At 41.3% G+C, this 22059-nt stretch overlaps 1 protein-coding gene across 4 annotated transcripts in view; it reads right to left on the bottom strand.

Annotated features, from left to right (window-relative positions):
• Window positions 1–22059, bottom strand: part of cntn4 (contactin 4) — a 101301-nt gene that overhangs the window by 20942 nt on the left and 58300 nt on the right. For all 4 annotated transcript variants that reach the window (XM_027005015.3, XM_027005010.3, XM_027005013.3 and 1 more), the window contains exons 6-11: window positions 21218–21421; window positions 19872–19974; window positions 19492–19676; window positions 16099–16238; window positions 12792–12921; window positions 10208–10358 (exon numbers count right to left, since the gene is read on the bottom strand). In XM_027005015.3, coding sequence (XP_026860816.2) covers window positions 10208–10358; window positions 12792–12921; window positions 16099–16238; window positions 19492–19676; window positions 19872–19974; window positions 21218–21421 — 913 coding nt within the window. The remainder of the gene's footprint in view (window positions 1–10207; window positions 10359–12791; window positions 12922–16098; window positions 16239–19491; window positions 19677–19871; window positions 19975–21217; window positions 21422–22059) is intronic.

The following is a 22059-nucleotide window of genomic DNA, read 5'->3' as shown; positions in this document are numbered from 1 at the left end:
AAACATCGATTAAAAGCATGCAAAAACTGACCCTGGAGTTTTGTGGGTATGTTCTAAGTTGTCTTTGAAAGTGGGATTGCTGTGGATGTAATAATAAAATTATGGTTGAGCTCACATCTTCGGTAAGGGCGGCCCCGTGAGGTCGCAGCTTAATTGTATCGTTTAATAAACTTCGAGCCGCTCTCGTGCATGCCATTCATACTCTAGCTCTGTTCCACTTGACGTAACCTATCAACCCGCCACCTGTTCAGATAGAGCCGCTATCACCTGTGTCAAAATCCAATATGACCTATTCCAGCGGGACCCAAACCTAAAATGGTGATCCCTCGCATATACATGTAAATTTCATCATACTGTCCGATTACCATGAAAACATCATTAGTAAACATGAGGCAAGAGCAAGTTATTACTAGATCTTGTATACTACTTTGATTCTTCACCTCATGGTCGACGATATATTCAGGTGCACGCTTCTCAGAAGCCTATATGCAATCTTCATTAGCAGGGTAAATAACACCATGATGAGAATCAGGGTACGGTTTGATCAGTAAGCCCACTCAGGCATGTGGATTGGAAAGGGTGGGCAATTTTTTGCTTTCCTCAATAATTATTTTTTTTTAAACAAAATAATTAACCTTGTGCTGTGGCGCATTAAATTTGTTGTGCCTTTACAGTGTGGCAGCTAGACACAGCAAACACCTCCACCAACAAGCACCTGCTCTTCATGAACATATACAGGGCAATCCCCAGGACCTGTGACTGAGTGGAAGAGGTGGAAAATACCACAGACCTCAGTTGTGTTAGCAGCTTGTTCATATATCTGTATGTTACCTGAGTTATGCTTTTCACTCCACTATATGTTGGTCTTGGGTGGGTATTAGTTGTACCACACTGACATATGTTACTATGCTACCACTCATCCTAAATGACACTTTATAACCACCCCTCTTCTATTACCCTTCTATTAACCTTGGACTTGTCTTCAAAACAAACCCAGAACATCATACATTTCCATTTATGAACAACATTTTAAGAATTTAATATCATCAAACAAGACCAAATAGGCAATCGTGCAGGACTTCAGGAAAGCCATATCCTAAATTCAGCTGTGTAGCAGACTTTCACTACTTGAGGATTCTATGTCATGTTATCTGCATTTTCATGGCATTTTTTAGAATTTTATATTTTTCTCAGTGGTAATAACAGAGTGACAATGTGACAAAGACAGACCAGCCACTGAAATCAAAAGATTCTCACTTCTCACACCAAAAGAATAAAACAACAGGCCATCTCTGACCTACCCGCAGGTGGCATTTCTAATCATGATCGTATCGAAAGATTAAGCACAGACGGGAAGGAAGGGCGCGTGTGAGCCATCAGGGGGGAGAACAGCCCAGGTCTCAACGTCTCAGCCAGATGTGCACCGAAGTGTGCATCTACACTCCGGTCCAGTCCCAAAGCAAAACGGAAGGGAGGTTTCTGCAGAGGAGGAGAGCGAGCTCCTCTCAAGGGGCAGCTGCCTTTTGATTGCAGACACGTCGGACCGGGGCTCAGAACCTGCTGAGGTCTTGCAAACTGTTAAGAGGGACTGGTTGACGCACCTGCCTCTTCTGCCGTCTTGGCCACCTCAAGGTTAACCCCCCCTCCCTATTACATCCACATGAAAATATGTGCTTTTATCACCGGAACAGAGCAATCACTTGTTGTTGGTAGGAAAAAAGAAGGAGGGGGGGAAGGTTCTTTTCCTGACAGTTCTCCAATAGCCAGGTAATTGATATTGATTTTTTAGTGTATATGGGCCTGTCTCAATGACTCTTAAACTGCAACATTCATTATGTTGCTATCTGATGAGCACATAGCCAGAGGTTGGAGTCTGTTTTCAAATAAACCGAATGGGTTAAAGCATCCATCCATGCTTATTTAGGTGCCAGGGCAGTGGGGCTTCTTCCTTAATCTACTCTAAATTAAATTAAATTAAATTCATGTAAGTTTTATATATTGTATTTAATCTCTGAGCATAGAGACATAGTTGTGGGTTGTGCTGACAACTATATATGACAATAGGAGGACTCGGTGGTTCCAATCTTCTTTCTAACCTTCTTGAATACTGGTGCAGATATTTATAGTAGGAAATGAGCTGGAAAATGATCCATGGTGTTTCCTGCCAGTTCATGCTGCATTTCGTCAGCCAGAACTCACAGCTGAGTGCAAGAACACGAGTGTTGTTCGTCCCACATCGCATCTTAGGGGCTCACGGAGCCAGCGATAAGTGGCAACGATAACGAATGACTGACAGAAAGCGTCTAGACTCGTACTCTGCCTCCCAAGAACAGGCATGGTGTGTCTATGCGTGTGCGTGCCTATAAGTGTGTTTTTCTCTTTTCCTTCTGGTTGTATTAAAATAACAGCAGAAAGACACAGTTGCAGGCCAAAGCTGGAATGGCATTTCACCACACGCTCTCTGTGTTGACCCTTGTCTCCAGGCGACTATGTGGTATTATGGGTTTCCATGGAGATAAGGAGAGTCGTAATAAAAAGCCAAGGCTAGAGGGGAAGACCTGGGAGCTTCAGATGGAAGTACCATATTAATCTCTCTTTTGTAAAACAAATACAGACCAATGCCAAACATTTATTGTTATTGTAGCACAGGAAGGAGTCAGATTTGTCTGGGAGAAGGCATTGTAGTTTTCCCTACATAAAGTCAACTGGGTTGAAATTTTATTTTATTTCTTTCCCTTTAATAGAGAAGTACATACTGACCTGATACTTTCCTGGAGCTAATTTTCTTAACACATTTTTTGCTGTTCAATAATTCAGTGTGCTGATTTAGTATGGGAGCTCCTGATTCGGTTCAGTCCACAAGATGTTCTTCATTCAGATCTTCATCTGAAATAAATCCACATAGCCCTTAGTGGAGACTAGTGAGTGTGTGTGTGTGTGTGTGTCTGTTTGTGTGTGTGTGTGTGAGAGAGTATGTATATACCTGTGAGTATTTTAAAATGCCAAGGAAATACATACTGCTTTCTCTTATTTTTCCCATCTCCAGATAAACTAAACTGCTTTGTTACTAACAACACCACATGACAATATCCATGTATCCATGTTATACAGCTATTGTAATAAACTAGACATCATTGTAATCTGATTACTTCTTAATTTCAGGAGATGGTTAGATATCCTTGAATTAAAGAGTGCATGGAGTTCAAAGAGTATTAAAGGTGATGATCTCAATTAAGCCTTCTCATTTAGCCTGCATCTTTTCCCAGCTGAAGAAGAGAGACAGTGTTTGTAATTAAAGTAGGAGACAGGGAGCAAGAGAGAGAGAGAGAGAGAGAGAGAGAGAGAGAGAGAGAGAAAGAGGTGTTTATCAGAACTAGACACAGTGGTGTATAGATATATTCTGCAAATTGGTCTCTTGCTTTATTCCTTTCCATACATAGTAGTAGTCTCACTTTCACTCTCTCTGCCTCTCTGTCTCTCTTTGTCTGTGCAGGAATCCTTCCAGGAACAAAGAACATTACACGTGCGCTGCCCGAAATCTGCACAGGGACCAAGATGGATTACCGGTGCTGCGTTGGATGAGTCTTACTTTGAAAAATGATATCAACCCCCTGGTCCCCTAAGATAAAACTAATCCTACTGAGTCCAACATGGCATATGGAGCAGTAAAGAGCACAGTGACCTAATCTAAGGAAACATCTTTACCTTCACTTGTAAACTGGAGAAACTTTTTTATTTCATCCAGATGTATACAGTTCTGAAGTCTTTTTTAATGAAGAACAAGAAGAACTAGAAAGAAAATTCACAATGAGGACATTATTGGCTCGTAAAGACCTCCTCATAGAAGTTCTTACTTAACAAATGTGTTTTTCTCCTATGCCTTCAATTAATGTTGAGTATCAATTGTGTAAGTCTGTAAACATAACATTAGCGGCGGTCGATGGCCTGTCCACCATTGTGATTGACCAATTGACTGTTGAGAAAATCCATACATATGGATCTCCTGTGGCACAGCCTTGCGATGTGCCATATCAAATTATGCCCCACTGGTTAAAGAGTCATTTAGTCGACATTAGCAATAAACCTGTCTACAGGAAGTAATCCACATTCCTTTTGGCTTTTTTAAAGGGCAAGTGATGGGCTGTTTTAGAAACAGAAGGTTGATGTTAGCAGGGAATTACAAGCTTTAGGGCATGTTACAATTCTTTGCTGAGAAGAGAGTGCTCTCCTTCACATGACATTCCCAAGATTAAACATGCCAAATTTCCCTGGCGGGAGAAGAGGCCAAAATTTAAAGCAGCAAACATAAGGCATCCATGTAAATATTTGGGCAGGTGAACGCATCCCTTCAAAGTGAGGGAAAATCTGGATGATGGTGAAGTGTGTTTTTGTTTGTGTGTGTGTGTGTGTGTGTGTGTGTGTGTGTGTGTGTGTGTGTGTGTGTGTGTGTGTGTGTGTACATATGGGGTGGGGGAGTGCTGGTAGGACCTGATAGTCTCTAATATTCTAATCTGACATGATGGTCTCTTGCGAGTGATTTAGTCTCCCAGTTACAAGCAGATGTTAAATTAAAGCTTGTGCAAGAACATTACAGGAGAAAACAGAACAAGACATTTAAAACATGACAACCATCATTTGCTTAAACAGCAGCATTTCTGATCATCATGTGCTGATGTTATTTAAATAGTATGCTGGTGTAATTCCGGAGAGACCAAAGTGTCAGGCAACATGCATCAAGAGGCATCACAGAGGCTGTCAAATACACACATTTAGTGCAGGCAAACAGATCATAAATGCATCATAAATGCAGAGACAGGTAACAAGGTCGAAACCAGAAATTCTACCCAGATAAGAAGTGGAAGTTTGCAAGAGGCGTAGTAAATCATCATAATTTTGCCTTGTGTCATTAGAATCATAAGTATATATGACAGAAACAAAGGCTCAAAAAATATCAGGGGAGAGTGAGAACTGACGTGCTCCAATCAAGACCGAAGAAACTGGTGTGGACCAATCAGGAGTGAAGGAACTGGTGTTGAACAATCAGAAGCGAAGGAACTGGTGTGGACCAATCAGGAGCGAAGAAATTGGTGCTGAATCTCCCAGGGCAGGACCTCCATGCTGACTAGGTTCCCAGTGCCATAGTGTTATTAAATGGAGCTCCTTTTTCCACAGCAAGCCCAGTATCTGATTAGCATTTCAGTGATAAATCATTAAATGTTAGAGTGACGTCTCATCTTACTGTGTGTAAAGAAAAAAAAAAAAAAGACAAGGCCACATTTAAGAGCAACACAGAAAATCAAATTAAAGTTCAGTTCCAATATAACAAGACAACAGAGAATGGACAGGCTGTAATTAGATAAGTAAATGGATCTCGGCTATTGGGCATGTCCTCTGAATCAGGAATGACAGTGGCACTGCTGGCCTGCTGCTCCTCCTCCACCTTCGGCCCTTTGAACTAACGTTCAGCGAGCCTTGATTCACCTGGCACGGAGCCTTGGTGACAGATGTGCTTTTAAATGGAAATCATCCTGACAGCAATCACTTCATGTCCAAGAGTGTACAGTCGTGAAGGCTGACTCGTTCCCCTTTCCTCTGTCATGCTCTCTCTCATTTTTTTTCTCTCTCACTTGCTCACTCGCTCGCATGCTCTCTCTCTCTCTCTCTCTCTCTCTCTCTCTCTCTTTCAACACAGTGGGATGTACACGTTCTGCACGTGCCTGGTCCATCTGGAACCTTAAAGTTACCTGAAGGACGTGCTCCAACCTCAGCAGTACCCTGTGTCAGTGATCAGGGCTGCATGTACCAGCACGCCATCCCCCTGGGACATGGCCTGAGGACCTTCTTGGGTCACGCAATGTGTCGGTGGGGCCCCAGTCACCGCTAGCCACTGCTTGGAGATCAAAGAAGCGGAGCCTAAATTTTTCCCTTTCTAACTCATTCTTGAATACATTAGGTCCAACCTTTCATCTTCTTTAAAAGAAACAAGGTCTATTCTCTGTGGAAGCAATCCCAGTCACATGTAATGAAAATGAACTTACCATTAGATTGTCGCTTTGTTTATAATTACACCTCTGTATCAAACCCCTTCTGTCTTTCTATTCTGATATGAATGGATTTACGATGTGGAATATGGGACATGAACCCATATATAAATGACATTTTACACTTATGTATTTGGATATATTGGGATTAGTCCTCTATGAATGCTTATTTCCTGTTGGAAAATGCATTTAACACCATTTCCTGGATGCTGTCTAATGAAAAGGAAGGGACCTATAGGTAGGTCAGTCTAAAGTACAGATCATGGAAAACCATGTTAATCCACTGCTGTTGTGCTTTACTATAAGACACTATCCAGGAGCTAAAGGCTTGTTTCGCATCTGACCACTGTAATGAAGCCTCTTGGGTTGTGGAGTGTACGGAGTCATGGCTTTGGGTGAGCTCATTACACAGCACTGCCCGCAACACGCATGCACGTTAAAAAGAGCAGGGACAAAAAGGAGCTGCTGCCTTAACCGGCAATGGGCTTGCGCCACACTGTCTGTTTGTCACTGTGGGAGTCATGCACAGTTGCCCCTGAAAAGACCGGGAAAGAAAGATCATCGCCACATCTGCAACGTCAGCGACGAAATATCAACACACCCTTAATCCCAGTCTTAACTGAGAAACAGCCAGGTGGGTGACAGCTCATAGCTGCTTTTTTTTTCTTCGTTATGCTTAACATCACTTATTTCCCTACGGCAGGAAGCATATCGAATTTACGTTGGAAGCACTGGGCCCCTCCCACCCCTCCCACCCTTTCCCAGACAGTTGTCAGCCGAGAGCTGCTCTCTGTCATCTCAGCTGCTTCCTTCATCTGATGTCATCTAAAGCACGTCTCGTCTAAAGGAAGAAAAGATGGATGCAGAAGCCCCCCAGCCCCCTGCCTTTGCTCACTTGCTTTTTGCTCTCTCTCCTTCCCTCACTCTTTTTCTTTTTTCAAAAAAAAGAGAAAGGAGGAAAAAATTGTAGTGGAGGGAGGTTGGGCTCTGCTATGAAGATGGATTACCCTGCCAGTGACACAGACTCCCCTCCTTCCAGCTCTGCTGAGGAGAGCTCGCGCAATTAAGGCAATTAATCTTACACAAGGAGTTCACGCACACCCCGCTTTGATTACTCTCAGCTCCTAGACAGGTGCATACACGTGCACACACACGCACAGGTCCGCATAAAAGAATACGCCTGATTATTTATTAGTCTCGAGTGTCATTTGTAGTTAATGAGAGTGGCAGCTTTTTTATTGGTAGCTTTCGCAGAGCCGAGACCAGGTTCCACTAAGTTCATAGGGTAAACGGGATCATGGGCTGCGAGAGCGAGGTAAAAATGCAGTCAAATCTAATACTAGAGGGGTACAGCTGATATAATCGCTGTAATATAACATGTGAAGGTTGGATCAACAAGCCACATTTGCAACAAGGGTTTAAGATGGAATGGGTATGTGGGCACACACACACACACACACATACACACATACACACACACACACACACACACAAAGCAACCCACCATTCTCCAGGGGGTAAAGAGAAAGTCAGCATTTTCCAGAAATACATTCAGTTCCGCAAAAAGGTTCTTTGGCTGGCATCCAGCTATTGACAGTGCAATCCACCATTCTGACAAGACTTAATCCCCCACAATACGACCTACGATGCACATGCACAATGTGTGATCTACACATTTTTCTTTTTAATTACCCATGTGTCAAAGACCAGGTAAGTGGGCTGAACTACACTATGTTTACACAAAAAATAAATAAATAAATAAATAAATTAATTAATAATAATAATAATAATAATAATAATAATAATAATAATAATAATAATAATTTGGTTTGGTACATTGAGCCTGGGGTAAATAAATTAAATACAATTTATATATATATATATATATATATATATATATATATATATATATATATATATATATATATATATATATATATATATATATATAGAGAGAGAGAGAGAGAGAGAGAGAGAGAGAGAGAGAGAGAGAGAGAGAGAGAGAATGTGAGATTTCATCTCCACCATACTAATACATATTCAAACAGAAAGAGTGTTTCAGGAGTGTTTCAGGAGTTTCAGCAGTGTTTCTAAAACTTAATAACATACTATAATCTTGTGAAATGTCAATGCAGTGTTTAGTAAGATGAAATGTAAACACTTTGCAAAATAATTTAGTTGATTGACATATTTCATTAACTTCAATCAAGATCAAATATTTACCACTTTATGTGTAAATCTCACTTTGTATCTCACTTTATGTGCAAATGGAAATTTTATTAAAATGGGTAGCATCCTTGATTCAATTACGACAGTAAGTTTGGTTTCAAGTGACATTTATTTTACATTGTAGATTTCCACTGATTCCACCAACTTCTAAGTGAGTCAGATTAACAAATACCAAGGGAGGTAAGGAGAAAAGGAATATGTAGTCAGATTAACAAATACCAGGAGAGATAAGGAGAAAATTAATATGTAATCAGATTAGCAAATACCAAGAGAGTTAAGGAGAAAAGGAATATGTAATCAGATTAACAAATACCAAGAGAGGTAAGGAAAAAATGAATATGTAATCAGATTAACAAATACCAACAGAGGTAAGGAGAAAAGGAATATGTAATCATATTAACAAATACCAAGAGGGATAAGGAGAAGAGGCATATGCAATCAGAATAACAAATACCAAGAGAGGTAAGGAGAAAAGGAAAATGTAATCAGATTAACAAATACCAAGAGAGGTAAAGATCCTGTCTGTGCCCAGAGAAAAGAAGCAAAAGAGATTGTTCAGTGAAGTGAGAATGCAATGCTGAATTGAAACTCTATTTCAAAGTCACACCTTCTAAGTGCCGGGTTTGTGTGTTGAGTTTCGAACTACCTTGTTCCTCTTGGGTGCACACGCGCATGCAGAGAACAGCTGAAGGACACCAGCAGCGAACCCTCCATGCAAACATACCACCACTTTGTTTGACAAGCACCAACACCGACTTTGGATATGTAAACTGCAGGCAGCTGTGATGTGCTTTATTTCTGTCGCTTTCTCTTTTTTCTCTCTATATCTCTCTGTTTCTTATACATTTAAACACACACACACACACACACACACACACACACACACACACAACCCTGTTGATCTGACCCTCCCCCCCACCTCTTTGCCCCTGCTTCCAGTTTGGCCTGTCTGCTAGTTTCAAACTCGCACAGGGATGCAAGACTGCTGATAAGGGCCAGGGTGGCAGGAACCATGACCCCCCCCCAACAAGGCTGTGGAGAGAGCCTGATTACCGTCCAAGCCAGCCTCGAGAGGCTGTGGCCATGGTCGTAAACTCAAACTGCTGAGCCCAATAAGCCAAGTGTGTTTTATCCATCAGGTGCAACACATGCAAATATTGACAGTGTCATGCTATACTGAGGAGGTGGGATTTTTATTTATTTTTTGATGTTTGAAAGAGATACAGTCAAAGAGAAATGAGAAATCAGTTGAATAAAGGAAGAAAGAAAGAAAGAAAGAAAGAAAGAAAGAAAGAAACAGAAAAAAATGGAAACAATGCTAACACAAACATTTGATTTTTGATGTGTAAGCAACCATAACTCATTACTCAGTTGCCTGAACACAGTGATTCATATATTTTTTTTCACCAGGTATTTATGCTCCATGTACCCATTATTTAATTTGAGTAAAATTTCTTGTGTATGCTTTTGCGCTACTGTACCCATGTGTGTGAACACGCCACTAGTGGCCTATATCACAGTGACGCTTCTCCAAAACCTTTGCTGAGCATGCACTTCCTGGAAAACTTATACTGCACTGCTGCAGCTGGAGACAAATGGCCGTAATAAGCATGTGTGCTTTTGTTGCTGCAAACAACAGGAACAATGTGAACGAGACATTTAAAAAAGGGAGAAAGAGAAAAAGTGCTTGTTTTGAAACAAGCTAGCAGTGTGTCAGGGGGCTTCTCAGGACACTATAGGGGGTTATCATCTCGGATCTAGCGCTGCTTTCAGAGCCCTACAAAGGAACTTGTTACCGAGCGATAGGATCTGTGGAAGGACTACGGTGGGCTGGGGTGGGTGGGGGTGCGGTGGATGGGGCTGGGGTGGGCAGGGGTGGGGTAGTCTAGGCTGGGCTGGGGTGGAGTGAGGTGGGGGGGATTAGTGCTCCAAAGTACCTGCTGGTTTCTTTGAGAACCTCTGAGCCTTTCCTCCAGGAGACTGTACCCCATGGGGACATCTTGGGCCTGCAGTCGATGAGCACATCGCCTCCTTCTCTCACAAGGGTGTGACTCCTCAGCAGGTGTTCTCCGAAAGTCGGAGCCACAGCTGAAAAGCAATGGAGGGTGCATGGATTAGACCATACTATTGCACAGCCACTGTGCAATGAATGTTGTATTTAAAAAAAAGTTTATAATGCAAGTTTAAGGTTGATTATAAAGCATTGACACATGTGAAAGACTAGAGGTTGGCTAACACGAATTACACCAAATTGACTACTGACTAACTTGCACACATACAAAAGTTTACACACATACATACATACATACATACATATATATATATATATATATATATATATATATATATATATATATATATATATATATATATATATATATATATATATATATATAGAGAGAGAGAGAGAGAGAGAGAGAGAGAGAGAGAGAGAGAGAAAGATGAGAGGGAGGGAGAGAATTGTACAGGTTCCCAGAGAAACAGGATGTTTTGAAAAACGCTCTTTCATCAGCTGCGCAAGCCACTGTGTGTGTGTGTGTGTGTGTGTGTGTGTGTGTGTGTGTGTGTGTATATATATATATATATATATTTATCTGATCTGGCAGAGTTCAAATAAAATGGTCATGTGTGGGCACATCAACATGACCTGATCTGAGATCCAATCTGATGGCCCTGTTGCAGTGATACTCTCCTGTGTCACACGGCAACACCCTGGGAGTGGCAGGGTGGTACTAAGATCTGAAAACGAGTGTGGTGGTTTTGGTCTTCAAATGGAGTAGCTGGTTGAGACAGTCAGGACCTGTCATTGAGAGCCCGATTCCACTCCAGTCAGTGGTGTAACCCTCTGTAGGCCGGCGTCCAAGCAAGCACGAGTGCTCTCTGGGCAGGAAGAATGCTGATTTACAGCAGCACTGGCTAGATCCTGAACTGTGCGCTCAGCCTTCTCCTCTGAGCATGCTCAGCTGCCTGCACCCAGAATGCATCTCTGCATTTACGGTTCAAGGTGATGTGGTGGCTAGTTTCACATTCCTCAGGGAAGCCCCGTGTTTGCCTGCTCCCAGGGTGTGTCCTGCTCCCAGGGTGTATGACACAGGAGAGTATCACTGTTCGCTTTACAGTGCTGCAGTAATGGGTGCTGCCAGATTGGATCTCAGCTCAGGTCATGATGTGTCCACACATGACCACTGTATTTGGAACATACTATCGCACAGCTACTGTGAAATGAATGTTGCATTTAAAAAAGTATATATATATATAAATATATATATATATATATATATATATATATATATATATATATATATATATATATATATATATTAGTCACAGTCAACAGTGGCTCGTGATGAGAAACTGACCATCTCTCTCTTTTTCTCTGGTTTGAGAATCTCAAATAAAAAATGGGTTAGCTGTGTAGTCAGAAACCAGTAATGACCATTAATTAACACAGCGGAAGGTGTAAAGAAGGTACTTATACCTTCTAAAATGGCGGAAGGTGTATGTACATATTTGCTGATAGCAATGTTCTGTAATGTGATGTTTACTTACAACTCATCAGCAGTTTACTATATACTTCTTCAAAATGAAGTAAACATGTGCAAGTGCATGTGCACCTGTCTGCCTCGGCATGTGTATGAGTGCCTGGTCCAAGATGGTGGAGGTTGAGCTAAATATACACACCTTAATTACCACACATTCATTTTCTTTGGTTGGAAAAACACAGAGAAAATGTCACGTCCTTTCACCCCCCGCCCCCAATTCAAGTGCGTTTTTATTGTGATCATTTCCACTGTACTGCATTTCCACTGCTTCTCCCTCCGCTTTTTAAAAGCTACTTGATTTACTGAGACTGTCTTCAAGAAACCGATCTGTCAATTACTTCTCATCCCCTTTCCTTTGGCTTTCGAATTTTGGCTTTTGCCTCTTTGGCTTTTGAATTTTTCAAGCCGACAAATCACAAAACAATCAGACAATCAGGGGCAGTAAGATGAAGAGAAGGAGAAAACAGAGACAGCTCAGGAAGATGGAGGAAATGAGTGGGTTTCACGGCTCACGAGGGTCTGGCCATAGCCACAATGTACATCATCATTTTTCCTAATCGGGAAGCCCACACAAACACAACAATACATTAGACTAGACATCACTTAATGAGGGAGGAACTGATGGGAGGAAAAAATGTCACCTTCCTATAATGATGATATGCCATATATATGACAATGACAATTCTATTTCTCTCTCTCTCTCTCTCTCTCTCTCTCTCTTTCTCACACACACACACACACACACACACACACACAAACACACATTTTTTCTCTGTTCTCACTTGGCCAGAATCAAATTTCATTCAAGTCCTATCTTGCACAAGCTTCACACACAGCCACAATCTACACTAAGGGACAGTGCACACTTGCAATCCCTTTGTACGTGCACACAGCAAACTTGCAGCATGCACTAGTGTGTAGGGTCTTATTTCTTTCAATTCAATCAGGCTTATTGGATCATTGACACTCAGCAGCTTACCAATCACCCTGAGCTCTGCGTTGGAGTAAACCTCCCCGTGCTTGTTCCCGGCCACGCACTGGTATATCCCGGTGTCGGACAGTGCCAGGCGGCTGATGGACAGGGCGCCATTAACCACCTGCACCCTCTCCTGTTGAGTACAAAGATGAATTAAGGGTCTTTTACCGAGATTGCTAATCTGCATAAAAGCGGTCGGCATCTGGGAGCATGAAATATGCTTCTGGGCTGGCTGTCCGTATATTGGGCCGCTCGTTGCTAATGGGTGGGGGGAAAGGAAGCGAGAAGGTGGAGGGCACACTGATGAAAAAATTGACTGCAATGAATCTGTATTTAGTACTGCATATATTGTATGATAGTGTTTCCCAAGCAGTGTTAAAGTTTCGTTGGTTTTTTTGGTAAGAGGAGAGAGAGAGAGAGAGAGAGAGAGAGAGAGAGAGATGGAAGAGGAGGAGCTAGGTAGGTGAGCCTGGCTTATATTTTTAATCTCAAGGATGTGTCCCCATATTAGATCCACCCACACATTTGATGAGTGATCCTCTTGGGTATCATTAGATAAGAATAGATCACATTTATACACCTAAAAACTCAAAGGACATTGTTCTGTTATGACTTGGCACAGGATTGTTATAGAAACTGTTACAAATTTCAAGGCTTCTAAATATAAAATCACACTAAAAACCATCATAAACTCCAAGTCCACCATGTGTGCTTTAGACACCTCTCTCTCCCACTCCCATTACTATTCTCTGGCTCTCTGCCCTTGATCTCATGTTTTTCTTCAGACCTTGTCCCATAATGCTGTTAACGCACTTTTCCGACAATGCCTGTGGTCAGAGACACACACCGGCTAACCTTAAGCAAAACCTCAGCTGTTAATGTGCCACGTCTATGCGGGGGTACTCGCATAGTAGGGTGCTCTACCCTGCCCCAATCCAACCCTGCAGGGGCAATATAAGGGAGGGTGGTGGGACGGTGCCGGATGAGAAAGACGCGTGTGTGGTGGCATGCGTCTGTCTAGCACAGTTTGGCCAGTGCTATTAATTAACCTTGACAGTATTCTTAAATCAGCAGTTCTGCAAGGAGGGGGACCAGAGGGGGAAGCATATGCATGCCTTATGCTGAGTTAAAGTGATCGGCAACAGCTTTGATCACTTTGGTGCACAGGTGAGGCAAGGCAGCTGCTTGGAGCAACATCTGTGCTGTGGCAATGTGTACATTGTCGTACTCTATATCTTGGGCTGTTTTGACTGGTCTTGAGGGTTTAAAGATCTATAAAGGGAAAGTGAAGTGAAGACACAGTTGATCTTTGATTGAAAGGAATGGGCATTTAGAAGACTAGTTAGTGTATTTGTCATTATTGCATATCAAATCAAAGTCATTCAACTGCGTTCAAGTGCATTCCCACAGGCTAGCTTAGCTTAGCAGCTAACATCCCACCACACCAGTTCCATAGGAACTACAGAAATACTACAGTAGTAGTTCCATAGGAAGCTTCCAAGACTGACCAAGAACAGTTTTGAGCAGGTCACATTAGCAATGCTATATTTCAGAACACAGGGCAGAATGAAAAAGGTCCCCATTGATTAAGCATAATAAATGACAGTGAATGGCAGAACTTGATGCTTTCTACTTAAACAACATCAGTGACCTTTAGTTATCAGATTGATTAGGCAGCTGATGTTGACAATGACATTTGAAAATTGCAATACTCCTACACTGATTAATTCATTTACTTGACTGAGAAGCAGTGGCACACTATACCTTTCTGATGCAAAAGTCAAGGACCTCAGCTCAATCAAGCATTTAGCATTTTTCCAGCAAAATATTACTCGATTTAATATATATAGCACTTTTGATTGCTGTGTCTAGCTTTATAAACACAAGCTTCTGAAATTCACGTGTGCTTTGCAGGTATTGTGAACTGAATCAGTGAGAGAGTGACTTTTCCGATGAAGAGCCTAGAGTGAACTTCCCTGAATCTTGGCATTAAGACAAATGTATTATGCACAATGACATTAATACCTCTAATACCCCTGAATCATTCTGCTGGAGGTTGGAACTTTTCTTTCAATAAAGCACAAAGAAACCAACTGACAGAATGTTAATTATGCAGTGCTGAGAGCAATACAAAAGTGTTGGTGGATGGAAAGATGGCTTTTGCTGGGAATTCATTTGGACAGAAATATAGTCCCATTTCATATATATATATATATATATATATATATATATATATATATATATATATATATATATATATATATATATATATATATATATATATATATATATATATATATATATAATATAATCTTTAGATGGATCAGTGCTGTTTTGTTTGCCAACGTATTGCACAATGAAGTAAAGTGTCTTTATTTATTTATTACATCCGTGCTGCACTGAGGATCTAGCGATCAATCTCTACTGAATAATGCTGCTTCCTAATGGCGGAATTTGGTTAGAATTCTGGGAAGTGGAGTATTTTGTAAATGCATCACTCTACAGGCCAATAACTCATCCAAGAAGTCAACAAATAGTGGCTGAATATTATCAAGGGTTGTGTTACATTTAAAGAGATAAAGGTGAATCACAGTTTATTGTATTCCAGTGAATTGCTATAATAGAGAGAAAAAAGCAAGGAGAGCATGTTTAGTAGACAGTAAAGGTATATTAGCTCTCTTCCATTAGTCTGTAGGGAAAATAGGATTACATTTTGCTCTGCAATTTCACAGATTTAATGGAAGATCACTGTGCCTCTGTCATAACTGTGTCCTAGGATGAGTATATCATGCAATAGATTGTCTGCTGCTAGCTACAAGAGACCACATTTAAACAATTTTATTCAACAGAATACATGCATTAATTAGAAATGGATTAATACTACTCATAGGATGACTCAGCATTGCAAGTTCATAGTCAAGGACAAAGGTAGACTGGTAAAAATCATTCCAAGGGGCCTTGCTATTGTTAATACAAGTTAAACGTTGTCTGCATTTGGGTCTGTACCAAATGAGATGAAACCACCAAAGCTCATCACGTCTCACACTAAACATGAGACAGGACCCTCTGCTGGATGGGCTATCAGAGAGGCCCCAGAGCCACCATTAAGGGCACTGTAAGGAAATGGTACCAGCTGTTTCAGGACAATTTTCATAAAAATTCTCATGTAGTAAGAAAGTCTTGCCTGCTAAAGGTAAGATTATTAAATCACGGCTATGTTTTACTAATCTGTGCAGTATCTTATAGTCATGAATTACAGAGAGAGAGAGAGAGGGAGAGAGAGGGAGAGAGAGATAGAGAAATGACAAACCTCAGTGGGTTCGAGGTTCTCTCCGTTCTTCATCCATCTGTAGGAGGGCTTGGGTTTGCCCGTGGCCATACACTCCCACACCAGAGAGTCATCGATGGCCTTCTGCACATCCTGCGGCTTTTCAATCAGCTGCGGCGGAGCTGGCAGAGAAAGGCAGGCACGGGAGTCAAGCCAAGTCGTGCTCTTTGCCCAGCCAACAAACAAACAAACAAACAGACACGCACATAAACAACAAAGCAAAATGGCTGATCGGTGTTTACAGGATGAACCAGGCAAAGATGTGCCACTGAGATGTGCCGCACTGCAATGATTGTGAGTGATGGTATGATGGGGTGGCCCCATGAAAGGTACCGCCATTTTGTGTATCATAGGAAAACAACAACAAAATAACAGCTACAAAAATAATCAGAAAATTGTGGGGATTTTGTGTTTTGCTCCACTACACTGCTAAGGGCAAAGAAAGGACGTTAATCCGAGCATCATTCGTTTGTGTGTGGGCCATACCATAAACTACTTTGCTCGATGCCATTAAAGTAAATTATGCCTTAATTATACATGAGTTGTATTGATTCCTATCTTTAAAGGCATGTAACTCAAACCTGGTTAATAATTGAGCAAAAAACCCAAGAGCACAGTCAGAACATCCTTTACGGACATGGTTCCTGTTGGGAAATAAATACATAAATAAACTGCAGAAATAAATAACTTGAATAACTAAGAGAGACAGACAAACATACAAATAGATAGATGCTGGAGGTCAGTTTCATGCATTTGCGCATTGCATTATGGCTCCCCTAAGACAGATAACTTCACTTGTTGTATTTCAGCACATCTGTCATAATTATGCTATAGTGGCCCAGAACCAGTCAGAAAGAAGCGGATGTCTTTTGCACACTGTGTACATGATGGCACTGCAAGAACGCCGTCGGTGTGCGGCCTCTCCCAGCTTTGTATTGTTGTTTGGTTTCTCCCTTCTCTCCTCCCTACCCTTGCTCCGTCTATCTCTCCACCTCTAGGAGAGTATTGACTATCAGCCCCCATCGCCTAAATCAAGCCCGGCAACCCGACAGCCAGGCAAGCCCAGCCTAAGCCCTGCAGAACACCAGTACACCTAGGTTTTTGCCTAGCAAAGAAACTGCAGGTCAGCCTAATTGGAATAAGTGCAGCGGGGTGCATTGTTCACGGACTGACCCTAGGTTGATTTGACATGTCCTGGAATGTACATTTCCACAGCCTTTCAATAGGTCTGCTTTATTTTATTATTTTTTTTAAACTCCAACACACTGCAGCTGGTTAAGAATATCACAGACATGCTAAAATGGACAATTAATAGCCCTCCTTTTCAGGTGGCCTTTGAATAACATAAAAAACTGCTGTCACTCTCGCCTTGCGAAGCAGGCTGGGAAAGCACTAATCGAGTTGACATGGGCAGAGAGGAGCGGGTGGACACGTGCTGCGTGGCTCTCGGCGAGAGTGACTATGTCTCCCTCTGCCTCAGCACTGCTGGTGGAAGTGATAAACATGAGATACACTTATTGATCTGCACATTCCCAGGCTCTGCTGACGAATGTCTTGCAGGGCTAATTCCACGGGACTTCAAAATAAGATTACAGATTTTTATCACCTGGCTGAGAGAGAAGTGGGGGTGGGGGGGAAAGAGAGAGAAGAGAGAGAAGAGAGAGAAAAGAGCGAAACAAACACAGAGAAATCTAGTGATAGACAGAAAAAAAGAAAGAGAGGACCAAGGCAACCGCAGAACCTAATCGTAGTTAAAATACGATTCACTGCTATTTGGCTATACATGCACCACAGAGTCCTTTATTTACTGGCTAGTGGTACTTTCAAGTGTCTTGTAAATAACAGCAAATTGTTTAATGCACAGAATGAGTTATAACCACTGGATGACCATAGGTGACATACAGGCAGAAGCGGGAGGGGACCCAATTGATGAGAGTGCGGCTGGTGCTGAAGGAATATCAAGGCGAACGGTTGTAAATTATCAACCCTTCTCCAAACGAACTGAGGCAGGTGGGTTGCAGAAGTGTGCGTATCAGCAAAACACAATCCTTTCCAAATAAAAAAACAACAATAACAAAACAGGCTTCACGACAGGGTTATGCTAGCTTCCTATGACACAGGGCTACTTCTCTAATGAACCTACTTGTATAAATCAGCACTAACACACATTTTATGCTAATCCTTTAGTTCAATCATGGGCCTTTTTTTGATGAACCTGTCCCCTCGCATGCACATGTCAAGGGGAAAATAAACAATGAGACAACGAGGCTAATAAAACATTCATCTCCGCACAGGCTATTCCTGTAAATGGGCCATTGGGCATCGGTGGTTGCGGCAGCGGAGCTAATGCGAGCGCTAGTGCCAGCGAGAACTCCCATAAGAGGAGGATAAATCCCACTGCTCTGTTGCCTACAGGTACTTACTTAATAGGGAGCTGTCTCATATGAACAATGCGGCGGTGCCAGTGTGGCGGTGAAGGGGAAAAAGGTCACGAACCCTTCATTTGAAAGTCCATATTAAACATGCTTCTCCTCATATGCCTGCTGGACAGTTATCCATGGATAGGAGCACAGGGGTCTGGTCATACACAATGAAAGGCTTGTTTTTACCATTAAAATATATATTCAGTTAAAACAGACTATAGAACAAATGTGCACTAAAGTTTATTGTGCAATTCACATAATGCAGACGTGTGAATTACTGTAAATTCTGTAACCATTTTTCATTCCTAGGCAAACTACAGTCCTGTAGGCTTCGAGTTTTCTTGTTTACCAAACAGTGACTTCAAACAGCCACGTAATATGTTAAATATTTCATAATTTCCTCCATTACTGAGACAGTATAGTGTGGATTAAAGAATTTCTTCAAAGGGTTTGCAAAGTAAATAACGTAAAGGAACAGATTAAAATAAACCTGAAATTAATACATAAACAAATTCCTAAGGGATATAATTGAAGTCAACAGTAATAATATTACTGGATGAACAAAACCAGGTGTTTTTCTTGATCCACATATTGCGTTTCAGTGTGTATTCCTGGCATATGTGGCTCCAAGAGAGTAACAGATGATCTAGACTTGACTTGGATGTCAGTCCCTGTGCCATCTAGTAGAGCACGCAAGCACACAAGATGAAAACCAAGGTCGTCTCCTCATTCTTTTTAATCTGGATAAAAAAATATCATAGGGCCTTATGACTTGAAAGCTTTAATCATTTTGATGCGGTGGTGAAATGCGGAGTCGCCCACACTCCTCCTTACGCTGATTTCCTGATGGCTGCCATTCAGGGAGGGGCGTAAGATTATGACTTTTGCGCTGAAAGAACGTGACACATGGCAATATATAGTCAAATATCTGGTGGCTTGTGGGTAGCCTTACCATAGAAGGAGAGCTTTCCCTGCACTGAATTCCTGCCTTTCGAGTTCTCTGCAATGCACTCGTAGATGCCAGAGTCCTCCGGCTGGAAGTATGGTATCTCTAGCACGCCGCTGACTGTCCTCATGTCCACCTTTCGAGAGAAGGGGACTCCGTCCACCCGTCGCCAGGTTATGGAAGGGGCCGGACTAGGTTGCAGGGTGAGGTGGGTGATTGGTGGGGTCATAGGTAGAATAAATAGGAAGGCAGGAATTGCCACATTAAGCCTGAATGCACAACACTATTTCATTTATTTGACATATTATTTATTTATATATCCCCCTCCTCCCCAAAGGCAAGTAATTTGCAAATTATTAAGTTTTTTGCATGCAGCCATCACTTACTTGCCCAATGCAAAGCACTCCAATTTCACTGTGGAGCCTTTTGCCACCTGGACCACCTCTGGAAACTGCACTTCAATCTTTGGTTCATACTCCCCCATAACACCTGAAGAATAAAGCACTCATCTAAAGACACATCACCTCGCAGGTACCTGCTGAAATGCAGGCCTCATAGTTTTATTACGTCTGCAAATGTTGCTACATATCATATTATATTCTCACTCATGCTTTTGATGTTTGTCATCTATTTTTCTTCATGAGTCTGTTTTGGAGACGCTCTGGATGAGCGGCGTGGACAATGTCTCTGATTACGAGACGCTTACGTTATCTGGAAGCTGCTGGGCTATGTGAGAAAGATTTAGGCAGATCCTCAAACATTCTACCAAACTGGTTGATTTCCAGACCTGTAGGCATTATTTTCTACTGTGACTGACTGCGAGCAAGGCTGTTTAAATTGACCCAGGATTTCAGATTAAGAACAGAAGCAGTTCTCAGATGTGATCTGGTGATCTTTTTATGTTTGTCAAACTGACTATTCCTACTAAGAAAATGATGACTCATTAAATGAAAACATAAAACCTTGTCCCTTGTTACTTGTGTGAGGATTACACTGGCAATCATTTTAGGTATAAACTGTAGTATACACCAAGCAATCAAGACAGGACAAATGCATTAAAGCTTCTAATAGTTCATTGGTTTCTTATCAGATAACTACATTCATTAAAGCTTACGATATGAAACCAGATAAATTAGGAGCTATTGTAATATTTGGCCATTCCTTATTTATAACCCCTGGTGAATTTGACTAATCTCAGTTGTTAACCCATAAGTCAGGAAACCCACAATTAGATCAGCACAGAACAAATGACCTTTCCATTCCAGGAACTTTGATAATGCCAGCCCATGGGGTGACAAAAAAAATGTGCACGGTATCTTATCTTAAATTTTGCAAAGAAACTGCTCATTAACCTTTGAGTATTGTTTGTATACCATGAAAAATAAATAAAAATAAATTAAATTTTGGCAAAATAATGCCTATTTTGCTTTATTTAATTCTGAAATGGAAGTTTTCTTTTTGTGAATTCTTTCTAGGGCAGGGTTTATCTGTGATTCATGAAAGACGAAACTGTCAGTCATATACCTATACTGCTACTAGATTATTGTAACAAAAATAACGATAATTATAATAATAAATAAGGATAATAATAATAATAATAATAATAATAACAGAAAGAAGAAGAAGAAGAAGAAGAAGAAGAAGAAGAAGAAGAAGAAGAAGAAGAAGAAGAAGAAGAAGAAGAAAAACAAGAAGAACAATGAACACTTCCATGGCTGCCATGTTGACTCACCATCTATGCGCAGTATAAGAGGTGTGGGCGGGCCGTGTACATGGGTTTTTGTGACAGTATTGGTCACGACACAAGTGTAGTTTCCCACATCAGACGGTTCCACCTTAGCGATGTACAGGTTCCCTGTCTCCTGGGACACGAATCTTCGCACGTCCTGTTTCACGAATGATGGATACTCATTAAAAATCCAGCTGAACATCAACGCTGTTGAGAGAAATGGGGCGGGTGGAGAGACAAAAGTTGGCACTTAACATGAATTGAAAAAATATAAAGAGGTCATTTCACAGCTTGGAAAGCAGAGTATGTCGTGACATTTTCTCCTCTCCACTGAATCTAAATGGCAGAAGTCAGCACTGCTCATGAATCTTGTGCCTCCCCTGAGTTGCTAAATTAGCATTGGGGCTACATGCTAGGGTGAAAATTAATCAGGCTGAGGAGGGTTGTGGGGCTTGGCGGGTGAAAATTAATGACAGAAAAGGATAAGCAGTGTCCTGCCATTACTTGGCTTCCAGTAAAGAGGAGAGCAGAACTACTGTAATGATGCCTAACATCTTAAAATGTTTGCTGTTGTTTTTGAAAATTTTGTATCCACTTTTTCACCAGGAAATTAACAAAATAAGGTATTTAATCATAAGAAACTAAGGCATTATATTAGTGAATAAGGATTATGCATCAAAATGTCTTCTACCTGCACAAAAAAGAGGCAGAACATCACTCAATATTACATATCAATCAAATGAATAACACAAGATATTCATTGTGCATCCTGAATCCAAAAATAATACAAAATCTAAAAGTTATATGATGCTTTCGATGATTCACCATTCCACACAGTTCATTTC

The sequence above is a fragment of the Electrophorus electricus genome, chromosome 7, assembly GCF_041902795.1.
Source record: "Electrophorus electricus isolate QZ-2024a chromosome 7, ASM4190279v1, whole genome shotgun sequence".
Taxonomy (NCBI): domain Eukaryota; kingdom Metazoa; phylum Chordata; class Actinopteri; order Gymnotiformes; family Gymnotidae; genus Electrophorus; species Electrophorus electricus.
Note: the sequence above shows the minus strand (reverse complement) of the source record. Positions and strands in the feature narration are given on the sequence as shown.